This window comes from Polypterus senegalus, chromosome 8 (genome assembly GCF_016835505.1).
Source record: "Polypterus senegalus isolate Bchr_013 chromosome 8, ASM1683550v1, whole genome shotgun sequence".
NCBI lineage: Eukaryota > Metazoa > Chordata > Cladistia > Polypteriformes > Polypteridae > Polypterus > Polypterus senegalus.
In genome coordinates this window covers 175,623,822-175,642,155 of record NC_053161.1, presented here as the reverse complement: position 1 = coordinate 175,642,155, position 18,334 = coordinate 175,623,822, and the positions used below count along the sequence as shown (strand labels likewise).

Here is an 18,334-nt window from a genome sequence, read left to right as displayed (position 1 = left end):
CACTCTCTTCCTCTTCTTGATCTCCAACTTCATCCTACAGACCACCACCCTATGCTGCTTAACTACACTTTTGCCTGCCACCACTAGGCACTCAACTCTTCTGCATACGATGTAATCTACCTGTGTGCATCTTCCTCCATTCTTGTACGTAACCCTATTTTCCTCCCTCTTTTTAAAATAAATATTCACCACAGCCATGTCCATCCTTTTGGCAAAATCCACTATCACCTGACCTTCTGCATTCCTCTCCTTGACACCATACCTACCCATCACCTCCTCGTCTCCACTGTTCCCTTCACCAACATGCCCATTGAAATCCGCTCCAATCACCACTTTCTGTCCCTTGGATAAACTGTTTATCACTTCATCCAACTCACTCCAATAATCTTCTCTCTCGCCCATTGCACACCCAACTTACGTTGTATATGCACTAACAACATTCATCATCATATCTCCAATTTCCAGCTTCATAATCATTACTCTGTCTGACATTCTTTTAACCTCAAAAACACTCTTGACATACTGTTCCTTCAGGATAACCCCTACCCCTTTTCTCCTTCCATCCACACCATGATAGAAACATTTAAATCCAGCTCTGATCCACCTGGCCTTACTCCTCTTCCATTTAGTCTCTTGGACGCACAATATATCAACCTTCCTTCTCTCCATTGTATCTGTTAACTCTCTCCCCTTACCAGTCATAATGCCAACATTTAAAGTTCCTACCCTCAGTTTCACTCTCTTTACTTTCCTCCTCTCCTCCGGACACGTCACCCCTATTCTTCTCCTTCGGCCACCAGTAGCCCAATTTCCACCAGCATCCTGTTGGCTAACAGTACTGGTGGCGGTGTTTCTTAACCTGGGGCTTAACCCATTCAGGTATGGAAATTTGTATTGTTGCCCACATATTGATTTGGCAAAATTTTACACTGGATGCCCTTCCTGACGTAACCCTCCGAATTTATCCGGGCTTGGGACCAGCACGAAGAAACACACTGGTTTGTGCATCCCCTGTGGCTGGGTTCTTAGGCCTACAAGACTAAAGCAATGAAACACACCCGAGGAATCACAAACTCTTCTGACATCAATTAGCCCAAACATTACGGTGCCCTGAAATGGGGGGATGGGGGGGTCCATGTAGAAAAAGTGCTGTCATTTCAACAGGGTGTGACTGAAATGTTTGCAAATCACCTTTAAATGAATATATATAATGTAACTTTAAATAATGAATTATTTAATTTTTTAATCTGTTGAGCAAAAGGGTAAATGAAAGAAAAATGATACTTTGTTTCAACTATTATGGAGAGTACTGTATAAAACAGAATGCCATGCCAAGCATGAAAAAGACACTTTCAGTAATCAGAATGTGTCCTGAAATTTATCCACAATTAAACTAAAGCCATTTTACACCAAACCAAACATCAAAATGGCTTCTTTAAATCACCAAGCAAAACAGCACAATGGATGAGTGACGCCTCAGTGCACAGGCCTACAGAAGCTGCTCTGACCTTGGAGAAAAATGAGGAGATTAGAAAACCGAGGAAGAGCGCAGCTGTTGGTGTTTCAGCTCTATAGGGGAGTGGGAGGTGACACGAGGACTGGTCAACTTTGTGACACACTGGTAATATTCATACTCGCCCATATAATGTTTACGGGTATCTACTGTCAGGACTTATTTATGGTAAGTAAACTAAAATTTGCCAGGTTTTCCTGTCTATTTGCTCTAATATGTGTATGTTCATGTATGTAATTATTTTCTCTGTTATGGTTGCAAACATCAAGTAGTCCAAGCCTGCACTCAATGAAGAGCGCTATAAACAACAGATACAGCTGAATTAAACAGTAGTGTTACACAAATGAATTGGCCTTGAATTAAAATTGCCCAGTTTTTGCTCTTTACTGTGAAATCGGCTTGCAGTTGGTTGACTGATCTACCGATTTCATGACATGGAATATGTTAATCTGAGGACACGCGTACAACTGACAGAGTGCAGAGTGGAAACTGGTGAAGAAAATAACTGCTGTGTGGAAATATCTTAAAAGTATCTGAAAAGTGATAGGAATGTTACATGTGAAGTTTAAAATGAAAAATGTAGGTGTTAGTTGTGGTGGATTTAAAACAAAGACATTTGGAGCAACAAATTAGCTTTGACACTTTTAGGTACAACATTCGACTGAGCGCATCGACTTTCAACAATGCAGTGAAAGCAGGAAAACCACTAAGGAAACAAATGTGTCTTAGCTGTCAGTAATGGCACTGTTTGAAAAGAACCAGAAATATGATCAGAACAGGTCAAAAAAATATTGAGTATCCCTCAAAAATAATTGCAATTTATCATTTTAGATACTCAGCCATTTTCTACAGTAGAAAGTTTAGAATTCCATTATTTAAGTCCTATAACATGGATGCACAATATACACCGGCGAGAGGATGGTTCTTTTCAGACGTAGCATTACCCAAGATGTACACTTTCGTGACATTTCATATACAGTGACATGCGAAAGTGTGGGGACTCCCAGATCAAAATAACAGTTACTGTGAATAGTTAAGTCAATAGAAGATGAATTGTTCTCCAAAGGCCACCATTCTTTTCTGCAATGTAAACAAGACTTGTGTATTATTTTTTTTTTTTTTTTGTAGTATGAGAAAAGAATGAAGTACCCCACTAATGTATGGGCACCCCAAGTGATCAGAGGTCTCAGATAAAGTCTGACATCTTGGTCGGGGGTGGAGAGTTAAATTAGCTTCTTTAGTGCTTTGGCTTGTTCACAATCATCATTAGGAATGGCCACGTGATGCACATGTCAAAGTTGTATCAATTCTGACTCCTCACAGCTTGTCCCAGCAATCAGCAGCCATGGGCTCCTCTAAGCAGCTGCCTAGCACTCTGAGGAATAAAATCATCAATGGTCACAAAGCAGGAAAAGGCTACAAGAAGACAGATCATTTTTCAAGGAGCCATTTCCTCAGTTTGTAGCGTTATTAAGAAATAGCAGTTAGCAACAACAGTGGAGGTCAATTTGAAGTCTGGAAAACCAAAACAATTTCCAAGAGAGCTGCTTATAAGATTGCTAGAAAGGCAATTCAAAACCCCTAAAGCTTCATGAAGATGTTTTGTAGTCACACTCTGGACTCGTGATGCGACATCACCACAGATATGACCTTCACGAAAGAGCCATCAGAAGAAAACCTGTGTCCTCACCATAAAATTCAGGATCAGAAGTTTACAGATGAACATCTAAACAAGCCCGATGCATTTTGCAAACAGGTCCTGTGGACTGATGAAGTAAAAACAGAACTTGATGGGCACAATGTGCAAAGGTGGGTTTGGAGTAAAAAGGGGGCCGAATTCCATGACAAGAGCACGTCTCTGACTTTTAAGCAATCGGAGAAGATCGATCATCTTTCGGGCTTGTGTTGCAGTCGGTAGCCTGGGGGTATTATTCAGTTTCTTAAATTGAGTGTGCATGAGTCACCTTGACATCCAGAGACAGCAACAATAACATTTATTTATATAGCACATTTTCATATAAACAATGTAGACCCCATCTTCATAGAGAGAAAGGAAAGGTGGACAAAGTGACAGCCTTACAAGATTATTATCCTTTGATTAAACAGAAATTGGAAATATTACAAAAAAAATCTGATGAGAACAGGCAATTCAGCCCAACAACTCTTGCCAATCTGATCCACCTAACCTCTCTAAAACAACATCAGTTTGAGTTTTCAAAGTCCCTGAAAGTCCTACTTACCAACACACTGCATGGTAATGGTGGCTGTTTTCTGTGTAAAGAAAAACTCTTTAATGTGTAGCGGTGTCACTGGGGAATGAAACTTCAACTCCCTGCAGTGGCTCACATTGGACATCTGCTGAGGGTGCAGGGGCTACTGGGGACAAGGAGGCAGGTGTAACATTAAAAGGAGGCCAGTTCAATGGAGGATAAAAAGCCTTTTGTATTTGGTGTTTGGAGTTGCCTGTCTGTTTACCTTCCCATGGTGCTACTTGTGTTTTCTCGTTTTGTCCTGAGATCGTCTCCTGTTTTGGGTGTATGGACTGTCTGGTGTCTTCCTGCTGCATGAGGACTGTCTGAGGATTTATTGTCATCCTGCAAAGAAAGGAGCGCTCCTGATCCCATTGACGTCCATCAGGAAATACCAGTAGGACTGACCTTTACATTCATATACAGCGTGCTGATTTCTGGACTACCTACCGCCATCATTTCATTTCATCAGTTGTCGTTTTCAATGACTTCATCGTGTGTGGTTTTTGTTAGCGGCTTGTTATTGTTGAATTCATATTTATTGTGTATCGCCGTAAGGGGAACTGGGGTAGGATCATTTTCATTTAATATTCTTTAATTTATATTACAGATTGCTTTTTTGTGTCTACGAGGGAGCGTGTGCGAGTTGGGTCAAGGCTGGGTGTGTTCCAGGGATCCCCACTGAAAAAATAAGTAAATCATCATCTTATCGACATTGGGAATCTTAGCTGGGTTTTTTAGTCCGCTAAAGATCTTTATGTGGAATTATACCTTAAGAAGTTTCCAACTGTGTCCTCATGTTCTTGTTGAACTCTTTTTAAAGTAACAGCCAGGCTCCACTGCTCTAATTACTTTAATGATGTTAAACACTCATGCCACCTGTTAATCTCCATTTGCTTAAACTGAAAAGGTTGAACTCGTTTACTCTTTTTTGATAATTCTACCTCTCACCCCTAGAATTAGCTTTCCTCTGGACTTTTTCCAGCAATGCTTTGTATTTTTTGTAGACTGGAGACCAAAACTGCACACAGGACTCCAGATGAGGCTTCATCAGTGTGTTATAAGTCTTCAACATGACCTCCTTGGACTTGTATTTTCAATTTTCAATCAATTTTATTCTTGAGAATTCCTTCCATTGATTTTCCTGTGATGCACATTAAGCTTACTGGCCTATAGTTGCTTGGATCTGTCCTGTCACCCTTTCTATATAATGAGATGATATTTGCCATTTTCCAGTCCTTCAGAATCTCTCCAGTGTGCAGTGACTTCCTAAAAATGTGTCAAGGGTTTATATCTGTACTCGCTAACCTCCTTAAGAACTCGAGGGTAAATATTATCTGATGCTGGTGATTTATTTGATAAAGTAACGTAGCAGCACTGAAACAAGGATGGTGACAGAGGGAGAGCGTGTGCCTTAAGTGAGCTGTGTGGCCAAAACAATACGTCAGACGAGGGAGGTCTGATCAGTAAAACTGTTCTTTCCATGTCTTGCTTAATCTTTTCCTTAATAAATTCCATCCATCAATTTATCTGGGATCCATGTTAAGCTTACTGGCCTATAGCAACTTGGATCATCCCAATCACCATTTTTTTTATAAAACAAGATCATATTTTCCATTTTGCAGTCAACAGAAATGTCCACAGTGTGCGAGGACTTCCTAAAAATGTGTTGTCACACACGTGCGCTTAGGAGGTAGGCTAAGGGCTTAACTGAGGGCAAGATACGTGAGCAGGATTTGACAAAGTGCATAATCCTTTCTTCTCCCTGTTCTGCATATCACCGGAGGAGAAATCAGCCTAAAAAGCTTCCTCCAGTCCCAGTACCCCTTTCCTAGCTACACCGCCCATCGACGTCATTTCCTGCTCTTTGATTTTGGACCCACTTCTTCCTCCTCTGACTCTATAAGAACCTAGTACCTTCCTTTGTCCTTTTTTGGACACGGAACCAGAGACTACTCTGGAACCATCTTTTTTTTTTTTTCTTATACTGTGTGTTATAATATATGTGGCGCATCCCTAAATGTTATGCTGCTCTCCCTTTGTGTTTTGACAGTGTCCAAGGTTTAAATATGTATTCACTTACCCACTGCAGCACTTGAGGATAAGTATTATCTGGTCCTAGTGATTTGTTTGAGTTCAGCCTATTTAATCTGAGCTGCACTTCTCTCTCTACAATTTTCAAATCTCTCAGTACCTCCTTAGTAGTCCCTGTTACCAATGGGAGGTTATGCACTTGATCACTTGTGAAAACTTCAGAAAAAAAAAACAAGTTAAATGCATTTGAAATTTCACTGTCTATGTATTGCAATTCCCCTTTTATTGTTCCTGATCAGCTTCACCTCCTTGGCTTTTCTTTTATTACTAAAATACTGAAAAACTCACTTTAGTCCATCTTTTTGCCTTATCTGCAATATTCCTCTGTAACTGCATTTCACCTTCCCTGATATATTTCTTAATGATTGCCCACTTACTCTAAATGCCCTACTGTTAGCATTGGGGTACTTAGTCTTCTATGACTTATTTAGCTATTTTTTACATTTGCAGCTTCTTTAATCTTCTTATTTACACACTGCAGAGTTCTTATTAATTTCTTTAAATCTGTCCTGCATCATGTCAAATGTTTAACTTCTCCTAGTAAGGAATCCTAGTTATTCTTGACTGTTTGCTGCTATGACACCAGTTAATTATTGACTTGCCGGCAACTGCAAAAGCTTCTCTGCCCTCTGACCAACACACACAAAGGTTTGAATACAAGTACCTTTACTAAACATTGAACTCTCTTGTGGTGATTGCAAAAAAAAAAAGAAAAACAAATAGAGAAAAGGTATGAAACACCCTCAGAGCTGCTTAACGGTAACCACGAAAACAAAGTTTTCAGGAGCAAAAGTTATATTTAACTCACACTCACAGAAAAGTAACACATACACAAAGGATTTTTCACTTTACAACGCAAGAATGATGTTAGCGGGTCCCTTCACGGTGTTGCTCCAATTCAGTGCTTCAATGTTCCATCCAGATACCTCTTAAGGGTTGTCACAAGGACCTTAAAAGATCTGAAGAACTGTATAAAACTGGAAAACATGAACAAAGCATTTTGAAAGGCTTGACAGGGTGCCAAACAGTCTACAAAAATGGAGCAAATTCAGTACTGGAGTGGGCATCCTGCAAAGATCCCAGTGTGAAAGCAGAGGTGAAGAAAAAAAAACACAGAGGGGAAGAGCAAAGGGCCTGCAGAAAAATCTCTGTGCATGTGTCCATGTGAAGGAAAATAAACTGCTCAAAAAATTAAAGGAACACTTTGAAAACCAATCAGATCTCAATGGGAAAAAAAACATTCTGCTGGATATCTCTACTGATAAGGACTGATATGGTGATGTGTTCGGAACGAAAGGATGGCAGCCACATTGTTTGATGGAAATTAAAATGATCAACCTACAGAGGGCTGAATTCAAAGCCACCCCAAAAAACTCAAAGGGAATAAATGATGCAGTAGGCAGGCGAGTCCTTTTGGCCGAAATTTCATTGCAGCAACTTCAAATCGCACTCAGTAGTTTATATGTCCCCTACATGCTTGCATGCATGTCTAACCACGTCCTAATGAGATGACAGATGGTGTCCTGGGGGATCTCCTCCCGGATCTGGACCAGGGCATCACTGAGCTCCTAGACAGTCTGAGATGTTGGATGGACCAAAACATAATGTCACAACCAGAGGTGTTCTATTGGATTAAGGTCAAATGAGCGAGCGTGGAAGCCAGTCAATGGTATAAATTCCTTTATCCTCCAAGAACTCACAAACACATAAGGCCAAACATTGTCAAGCACCAGGAGCCACTGCACCAGCATAGAGTCTGACAAAGGGTACAAGGATTTCATCCAGATACCTAATGGCAGTCAAGGTGCTGTTGCCTAGCCTGTAGAGGTCTGTGCGTCCCTCGATGGATATGCCACTCCAGATATACCATCACTGACCCACCACCAAAGTGGTCATGCTGAAGGATGTTACAGGCAGCATAACATTCTCCACGGCTTCTCCAGATCCTTTCATGTATGTCACATGCTCAGGGTGAACCTGCTCTCATTTGTGAAAAGCGCAGGGTGCCAGTGGTTGACCTGCCAATCCTGGTATTCTATGGCAAGTGACAAATTGAGTTACACACTGCCCACTAGATGACGTCGGGCCCTCATGCCACCCTCATTAAGTCTGTTTCTGATTGTTTGCTCAGAGACATTCACACCAGTGGCCTGCCTGCTGGAGGTTATTTTGTAGGCTCTGGCAGTGGTCATCCTGTTCCTCCTTGCCCAAAGGAGCAGATACCGGTGGGTCCTGCTGATAAGTTAAGGACCTCCTACAGGGGGCTCTGTCCAGCTCTACTAGAGTAAATCCCTGTCCCCTGGAATCCTCTCCATGCCCTTGAGAATGTGCTGGGAGACACAGCAAACCTTTTGGTAATGCCACGTATTGATGTGTCTGCCAATCCAGGAGAAGTTGGAATACCTGTGCCATCTCTGTAGGGTCCAGGTATCACCTCATGTAACCAGTAGTGACACGGACTATAGCCAAATGCAAAAACTAGTGAAAAAAAACAGATGAGGAGGGAAAAAATGTCAGTGGCCTCCCTCCACCTGTGAAACCATTCCTGTTTTAGGGGTCGTCTCATTGTTGTCCCTCTAGGGGCACCTGTTGTTCATTTCATTAACACCACAACAGCGGAGACTGATTAACAACCCCTTCTGCTACTTAACTGACCAATCCAATAGCCCACAATTTTCATTCACTTGATCCAATACCCTCATTAAAAAATTATTCCTTTAATTTTTTGAGCAGTAAATAAGAATGGTGTTTATAGAAGGACAACACCAAGAAAATCAGTATAATCAAATAAAAGCATCAGTGCACATCTCAAACTTGTAAAAGATCATCTCGATGTTCCTGAACAGACAATGTTCTGTAGACAAATGAGGAAAAAGTTGAACTCTTTTGTCAAATCATGTGACACCATGTTTGGAGGTAAGAGACAACTGCACATCGATACTAAATCCTCAAGACGAAGGGAGCATCATGGTTTGGCCTGCTTTGCATCTTCAGAGCCTAGAGAGCTTGACACGATCAAAGGGACAGTGAATTCAAAATATTATCAAGAAATCTGACAGCAAAACAGGATAGCAGAAGCTTAGCAAAAGTTGAGTTATGACACAAGACAATGAGCCAAAACACAGAAAGATATCAAAAAAGACAAAGACTTAAACATAATGAAATTGGTGTTCTTGAATGGCCAGTAAGAGACACGCGATGCTGTGGCCTGACCTAAAGAGAACTGCTCAGAAAAGAGCTCTCAGGAATAAAAGGAACCAAAAAGGTTTGGAGAGAAGGTATGGATTAAAATTCAAAGCTGATTAGCAGCTACATGAAATTTAGTGGGGGACATTACTATTAAAGAAGGGTCAACCAGTCGGTAAATATAGGAGGGTCATAGACTGGACTGCGAATGTTAAAGTGATGTGTTCAGGACTGACAAGAAGTCATCCAATTGTTTGTGAGTTATTAGCTTAGGACAACTGTGGTTGTATGTATATGGAGCATAGTTGAAGATCAGACCACATTGTTAAGATGAATTAAAGCAGATATCCAGGGAATTCCAAAAGGTTCACAACCTTCTTTTGCAGTTGTATATTTGTAGAGCACTCTTTACCAAAGATATGTTTAGGACTTTTGCATGAAAAATTGCAAACCTTACACAAACATTGATGAAATCTCAAACTACATTTAAGCACACAATAAAAAACAGTACTTCTCAAAAAAACCACTAGACCCAACCTTTCAAGCCCATAAACCCAACCCTAAAACTTTCTCATTTTTTATTTTGCACTTACTTTTTCCAGACTTCTTTGTAGATGGTGGCCAATTATCCTGAACTCTAACAGATGCAGTTTTTCTAATCTTGTTTGGTTTAGACTGCAATGATTCAGTCTTCACATTGACAGAAGGCTCTGGAGATGAACAGTGTCTGCTTTGAGAAGAGTCTAACCTGGTTACCAATCCATCTTGACACCCACCATGAAGGTTGTCTTCTTTTACACTTTTCAGATATGTATGGTTGTGTATCTCAATACTGACAAACTTCTCATCTTCATCTTCTTTAATGCCCACTGCCCGCAGTTCACTGCTCTCCTCCTTGATGCTCAGACTTTCCTGTTTAAGGTAGATGGACTCCAACTCACAGTCCACCTCCTTAATATCCATAATATTTCTGTCCACATCACAGTTCTCCTGTTTCACATCCATTGAGATGTTCCAGTAAACATCAGCTTTTTCTTTTTCTCTGTAAATAGAACAGGAATAAACTTCAATAAAACTTCATCACTTAGATCTGAAGTCACGTGAATGTCATTTCACAACACCCTCTCTGTGAAGGTTTATATAAAGATTGACCGTTCATAGCATGCCGACAGTAACACAGTACTCTTTATTTCAAATTATCAGTGGAGGGAAGGTCCAGCAGGCTGAAACAAGAAGAACAATCTACTATGGGTAACCCTAAAGAGGAGAAACCAGATAAGTAGCAACCAATTACTAAACTTCATGAATATTTTACTCAAAGAGGATCTTGATAAGAGGAGAGAGGTCAGGTGGTATGTAGGGATGACCGTTATTTACCGACTCGGTACAAATACTGCAGTCTGAAAGCTGGCATTGATACCAAAGTCAAAAGACTCAGTATCGATCTAACACTACCTTGCAAAGCAAAGTTAGATTTGTCAATGCATCTTTAGAACTGTGAGAATAAATAATAATAATAATAAAGGCAGAAATAGGGCCCACAGAAAAAACTGCACATGGGTAGTAAACTGGCTGAGGTTTAAACTCACACTACTGGAGCTGTGTGGCAGTAACACAGACTTCAAATTGTTAATAACTTCTTTAATACTCATTATCAGGCATTACCAGTTGAACTTTAGCAACAAAAGATTAATTGTGCAGTATGGTGGGATAGGATTAGGGAGAAAAATCCAATCCCACTCAATGTATGGAAATGTATGCTGTTTAAACTGGATTAAGCAGTTTACATAAACCGTATATTGGCTCCAGCAGACCCCCCATGACCCTGTAGTTAGGATATACAGTAGAACCTCAGTTCACGACCATAATTCGTTTCAAAACTCTGGTCGTAAACCGAGTTGGTCGTGAACCGAAGCAATATCTCCCATAGGATTGTATGTAAATACAATTAATCCATTCTAGACCATACGAACTGTATGTAAATATATATTTTTTTAAAGATTATTAAGCACAAATATAGTTAATTATACGATAGAATGCACATCTAATAGTAAACTAAATGTAAAAACATTGAATAACACCGATAAAACCTTGAACAACAGAGAAAACGAATATTGTAAGAGTTCGCGCTATAGCCTTATGACCCGATCGCTGTAAACACTTTTTTTTTTTTAATGAGTTTTAAGCACAGGAGGAAAAAAGGAACATTTGAACAAATCCGAACTTTATTTAAAAACCTACCACAAGCAACCAAGAAAGTAACATTGAAGGAGTTCAAGCTAATAGCCTTACAACCTGATCGCTGAACAGTAAACACTTTTTTTAAAATGAGTTTTAAGCACAGAGAAAAAAGTGAACATTTGAAAAATCTGTAATTTAATAAACCACCAAGAAAAGTAACACTGCCACAATGCACGCTATGAAGCGATCACTGTAAACAGAACTGAAAACAAAAACAAGCCTTTTCTACCTTATTCGTCCAGCCTTGCCTCTCTCGATTGCTCGCTCGCTCACTCTCTCTCTCTCTCTCTTTCGTGTGTGTGCCTCTGGCCTCAACAACTGTGAAATGGAAGAAGACTGGCACCACCAGGATTTCAGCTACAATGTACAGTCCACCCAAGCAGAGTAACACTCCAAGATAGTCATTGGTCATGAAGCTGATCAAAAACCTAATGGTTCCTGTAACAGAGCTTCAGAAGTTCGGAGAACCGATTAGAAGAACGAACATCTTGGCAGCACTCCATCAATTAAGCATTTATGGTAGAGTAGCGAGATGGAAGTCAATATTGAGTAAAAGGCATATAAAGGACCACTTGGAATTTGCCAAATGACATTTAAAGGACACTGAGAGCATGAGGAAAAAGATTATCTGGTTGCATGAGACAGAATTTGAACTATTTGGGCAAAACTTCAAGCACTGTCTCTGGCAAAAAATCAGGCACTGCTCATCATCTGCCTACTATAATCCCTTCATTGAAGCATGGTGGTGGCAGCATCATGCTATGAGGTGCTCCTCAGCAGCAGGAATGGAAAAAGTGCTAAGAACGGAGGAAAGGATGAATACAGTCAAATACAGAGAGAACCTGGAGAAAAATCTGCTCCAGAATACACACAACCTCAGGCTGGGAGATGGCTTTCCTTTCAGTATGATAATGACAAAATATATCACCAAGACAATGATACGCTGGCTTTGCGGCAAGTTTCTGAGTGTCCAAGAGTGGTCCAGCTAAAGACAACACTTAAACCCCATAGAACAGCTGTGGAGAGACCTGGAAGATGTTTCCCATACAATCTAACAGCTCGAGAAGATCTCAGGTCGGGGAGCATGCACTGGTACAGTGTGTTGCCACACGCACAACATGACAAAACAGCTCGCGATCCTTGTTGGCAACCCCCTGTTCAGTCCGGTCCTGCAATTGGTCCTACAGCTTGCAGGGAAAACTTGGGGGTTGGCAGCAGGATTGGCATGCCAGCCACCATAAAGTAACTTCACACAGCTCCAAAATGGAAGGACAGATCTGCCAAGAAGAATTCAATAAACTGCCTAAATACAGGTGTGCTCAGCTTATAAAGACATTGTACATTGTTGGGTAAAACTGGCAAATTTAAAATTAAATCTACAGCACAAAATGTGCAGAAACTTCATGGACGACCTTTGCCAGTTATTAACATCTACAGGAAAATAAGAAAAATTACAGTGAGGAACTACACCTATCTCCCACTCTATACTGTACATTTGTATTTGTTCTCATCTCGTATTCTGTCCATCACGGTCACAGACTCAAGTTCTGCTCAGTTCATTTTTCTCTTTTACTATTCAGAATTGTAAAGTTCTGTTCTGGTGACATTGTGATCTGTAGTGATAGTAGGGAGCAGGATGAGGAGACCCTGGAGAGGTGGAGATCTGCTCTAGTGAGGAGAGGAATGAAGGTCAGTAGGAACAAGACAGAAAATGTGTGTGTGAATGAGGAGGTTGTCAGCGGAATAGTGAGGATGAAAAAAGTAGAGTTGGTGAAGGTGGATGAGCTTAAATACTTGGGATCAACAGTACAGAGTAACAGGATTTGTGGAAGAGAAGTGAAAAAGAGTGCAGTCAGGGTGGAATGGGTGGAGAAGAGTGTCAGGAGTGATTTGAGATAGATGGGTATCAGCAAGAGTGAAAGGGAAGGTCTACAGGACGGTAGTGAGACCAGCTATGTTATATGGGTTGGAGATGGTGGCACTGACCATAAAGCAGGAGACAGAGCTGGAGGTGGCAGAGTTAAAAATGCTAAGATTTGCATTGGAAGGTTTAAGAGAAGGTTTATGGATGTGGTGAGGGGGGACATGAAGATGATGAGTAGTAACAGAGAAATCACGTTGAAGCATTTAACACTCATCTCCCTAGTGACAACTCCTGGCCATCTGCATTAACGTTACACAAACTGATGATTAAGTTCAATGACGTCTACTAAACTTTACTACTTTTATTTTTTAATTGCTAAAGGCTGGCAATGAAGCCAGGGTACAAGAGGAGTCTGAAGTTTCTAGACCTGAAAATGTAAAGGAAATATGAGATAAGCATTCAGCTTTTGGTAGTAAGAATCTGCCATGAATGGTCAGATTTCTAGTCAGCCATGAGTTAACTGTTTTCTTATTGGAGAAACAACTGAATTAAGGTCTAGCACACTGTTTTCACTTGTTGTTGTTTAGTTGATTTTAACTAACCCTTGTAACCCTTGGGCATAATACTGAACCCCCCGAAAACTACTGTGTAATTTATCTCATGCTAAGCTTGACTCTGAAGATCTGTTATAAAAGAGGAACTAACTCAACCCCCCCTCCTCGCAAGATTGGGCTTTTTGCTAGTTACTGTCAGTGACATTAGCTGACAGGAGCTGCAAGAGTCTCTCTGCTCACCAAAGAATTAATAAAGAAGCTGTTATATTTTTCTTTTGATTAGTGTCAGTCTGCTATTTCCCTCGAACCATCGACCACAACTCCTACTAAATAACTTCTCCCAGTATTGAGACCTTGAGTGCCTCACTCATCCTTAGTGCTCCATTGTCTGGAGATCTGTGCTCCACATTAACCAATGTACCATGGGTAACCCCCAAGGGGAGGGGCCAGACGAAGAACAACCAATTACTGGCCCTCATGAAGATTTTAATTAAATCAAGCAGAGCCTTGCAGAGAAGAGGGATGTCAGGACAGTCTGTGGTGTTCACTTAAGAGTTCTTAGTGGCACAAAAAGGTGACCCACACACCCTGGCCAAGCTCAGTGTGATAAAACTACAAGTAGTGAGCAGCCGCCATATGAGATTTACCATCCACCTCATCTCTATTATCTAGTACAAAGCACACAGAAACTGAGGTTATTGAGAAATGGGAAGGCATCAGGACTTTGACTAGGCCACTCCAAAGTCTTCATTTTGTTTTTCTTCAGCCATTCAGAGGTGGATTTGCTGGTGTGTTTTGGGTCATTGTCCTGTTGCAGCACCCAAAATCGCTTCAGCTGGAGTTGACGAACAGATGGCCGGACATTCTCCTTCAGGATTTTTTGGTAGACAGTAGAATTCATGGTTCCATCTATCACAGCAAGCCTTCCAGGTCCTGAAGCAGCAAAACAACCCCAGACCATCACACTACCACCACCATATTTTACTGTTGGTATGATGTTCTTTTTCTGAAATGCTGTGTTCCTTTTACGCCAGATGTAACGGGACATTTGCCTTCCAAAAAGTTCAACTTTTGTTAATCAGTCCACAAGGTATTTTCCCAAAAGTCTTGGCAATCATTGAGATGTTTCTTAGCAAAATTGAGACGAGCCCTAATGTTCTTTTTGCTTAACAGTGGTTTGCGTCTTGGAAATCTGCCATGCAGGCCGTCTTTGCCCAGTCTCTTTCTTATGGTGGAGTCGTGAACACTGACCTTAATTGAGGCAAGTGAGGCCTACAGTTCTTTAGACGTTGTCCTGGGGTCTTTGTGACCTCTCGGATGAGTCGTCTCTGCGCTCTTGGGGTAATTTTGGTCGGCTGGCCACTCCTGGGAAGGTTCACCACTGTTCCATGTTTTTGCCATTTCTGGATAATGGCTCTCACTGTGGTTCGCTGGAGTCCCAAAGCTTTAGAAATGGCTTTATAACCTTTACCAGACTGATAGATCTCAATTACTTCTGTTCTCATTTGTTCCTGAATTTCTTTGGATCTTGGCATGATGTCTAGCTTTTGAGATGCTTTTGGTCTACTTCTCTGTGTCAGGCAGCTCCTATTTAAGTGATTTCTTGATTGAAACAGGTGTGGCAGTAATCAGGCCTGGGGGTGGCTACGGAAATTGAACTCAGGTGTGATACACCACAGTTAGGTGATTTTTTTAACAAGGGGGCAATTACGTCGGTTTGGATTTTTTTTTTCTCCCTAAATAATAAAAACCATCATTTAAAAACTGCATTTTGTGTTTACTTGTGTTATATTTGACTAATGGTTAAATGTGTTTGATGATCAGAAACATTTTGTGTGACAAACATGCAAAAGAATAAGAAATCAGGAAGGGGGCAAATAGTTTTTCACACCACTGTATGACACAAACTAAAAGAGAAACAAAACAACATCCATATAATTGTTCATCAACGCACAGCATGTAAATATACGCCGACTACATTGAATTACACAGGTTTCAGAATGCTAAGCCGTGTATATAAATACACACATACTGATTATGGACGCCCGTCATTAATAGATATGAACATTACATTTAGACTTCTCCAGGCGGGTTACCCGAGGAATACCGGCACGACAGCGCTACACTTTCTCTCCCTCCATACATTTGTTTTCGTTCTTGGTTTCGCATGCACTTAGACTTTTCTCCACGGCCTTGGACTCGTTTGTTTCATTTCGTGTTTGTCCTTTTCTGATCGTAAGTGTAAAGCCCGACTAACTCCTCGCTGCTTTCTGAAATGTCGACCGATCACGAACAGCGCGGAATTATAAAGGAGAAAGAAAAATACAAATTAAAGCGCTGTGTGTGTTAGTGAAATTGACGCGATAGACACAGACGGACTGCTTACCTCTACTTACTTCACCGTGTGTGCGATGTGATACTTTTTAAAGGCGACCTACTCAGCCGCCTGTTTCGGTTTGCTGCATACAAGCTAGAAGCGTGCGCCGACTTCCGTATCTGCCGCTTTCGGTGACGTCACGGGTCAAAATACTTTAAATACGTCATCAGGGCGACGAAAGCTGTAGCGTCCCACTCTAATAGAATTACTAGACACCGCATGACCAGCAGCATTGTACGTCTACGTCGCCGCCATATTGCGAGTGGCACTGCTGTGTAGTGAAGTAATGGATAAAGATGCCTCACACATGTGCTGCTTCAGATTGTACAAACCGCTGCACGCTCCAAACCATATCCCGGGGGATTACATTTCATAGGTAAGGCTGAACAATAGTTTTGGTTATATTTTGCCATTAGAAAATCCCGTTGCATAATCTTAGCACTCAACGTCACCTTACAATAAAATTAAACAACATTGGTAAAATTAAAACAAGAGAACGATAAATCAAAAATGCAATAATTAGCAAACAAACAAAGATAACCGGCAGTAACCGTGCAAAATTCACAATTGGTATGCCAGTTTGAAAAGATAAGTTTGGAGGGCAGTTTTCAAATGTGTTATTGAATCGAGCTGACGTATGAGAGAGGGAAGAGAATTCCCGAGTTGAGGAGCACAATTAAAGACGCTCGAGCTCCCATAGCACTGAGTCTGACGTGTGGTACAGAAAGTGGAGCTGCAGATGAGGATCTGAGTGAGCGACAGGAGTGTAAGTCTGTTGATCAGTGAGATCTACACATTGTGGAGAGCTTTAAATGTTAAGAGCAGTATTGTGTATTCTGTTCTGTAGTTAACAGGGAGCCAGTGAAGTTGAGAGAAAATAGGTGGGATATGTTCAGTGGATTTAGAACAGCAGGTTATTATCCTGGCAACAGAATTTTGAAGAAGTTGTAAGCGATGGATACGTTTTTGTGGGATGCCAGATAGAATAGCATTACATTAATCTATACGTGAGGTGACTAAGACATTAACCAATACTTCAGTACTGTGTTGGGTAAGAGCAGGATGAAGTCTAGAAATGTTTCAGAGATGGAAGAAGGCAGTTCAGAGAAATGTTACTTATATGGGAGGTATTATTTAATAATAATTATTATTACTATTATTTAATAATTGCCATTATTAGTGTACTAGCAGAATACCCGCACTTTGCAGCGGAGAAGTAGTGTGTTAAAGAAGTTATGAAAAATAAAAGGAAACATTTTAAAAATAAATGTAAGATGATTGTTAATGTAATTGTTTTGTCATTGATATGAGTGTTGTTGTCATATCTATCTATCTATCTATCTATATATATATATAAAGCAAAATACCCACGCTTGGCAGCGGAGAAGTAAAAAGAAAAGGAAACATTATAATAATAACGTAACATGATTGACAATGTAATTGTTTTGTCGTTGTCATGAGTGTTGCTGGCATATATATATATATTGTGGACTGGGCCTCGGACACAGACAGACGGACGACATAGTTCCACCACACACTGTTTATTTACAACTATTATAATATTTACAATTTACCGTGCACACACAAACCCCAGTGCCTCCCCCACTGATTCCCCCAATGTCCAGGCCACACAGTCCTGTGCCTTTCTCTCTCCTGGCCGCCTCCAGTCCTCTCTCCAGCTCCGTCCTCTTCAACCCGACTTCCGCCCATGACTGGAGGGAGGCGGCCCCTTTTATAGGAATCCGGATGGGCACCAGCTGCTTCCCGGCACTCCAACACAGACACGCCCTTGTGTGGCGGAAGTGCCGGCTGCGCACCCGGAAGCCGTCCGGGTGTCCCCTGTCGTCTTCCCCCCAGCACTTCCAGGTGTGGCGGAAGTGCTGGGCTCCAGGGTTCCTCAGGCATCTGGGCGCCGCCTGGCGGTGGCCACGTCCCCTACAGGGTTGGGCTTCCAAGCCCTCTACCCGTGGCCCCCAACATAACCAGGACGGACGCCCCCTCACAGTCTGGAGGAGGCACAAGCCCTCCTCTGGTCCTCCTGGGCGTCCCGGCCGGGCTCCTGCCCCTGGCGGGGTCCACATGGGATATTCCGGAATCGGGGTGCCACCTGGCGGTGGCCACGGGTCCCTACAGGGCTGGGCTTCCAAGCCCTGTACCCGAGGCCCCCAACATAACCAGGACGGACGCCCCCTCGCAGTCTGGAGGAGGCACAAGCCCTCCTCTGGTCCTCCTTGGCATCCTGTATATATATATACA

General features: G+C 41.6%; 1 protein-coding gene across 1 annotated transcript in view; it reads right to left on the bottom strand.

Annotated features, from left to right (window-relative positions):
* The window catches only part of LOC120533441 (gastrula zinc finger protein XlCGF8.2DB-like), a 32,193-nt gene extending 16,005 nt beyond the window's left edge, over positions 1-16,188 (bottom strand). The window contains exons 1-2 of the mRNA XM_039760339.1: positions 16,088-16,188; positions 9,636-10,084 (exon numbers count right to left, since the gene is read on the bottom strand). Of these exons, the coding sequence (XP_039616273.1) occupies positions 9,636-10,047 (412 nt within the window). The 5' untranslated portion in view covers positions 10,048-10,084; positions 16,088-16,188. The remainder of the gene's footprint in view (positions 1-9,635; positions 10,085-16,087) is intronic.
* Between the last annotated feature and the right edge of the window lie 2,146 nt (positions 16,189-18,334).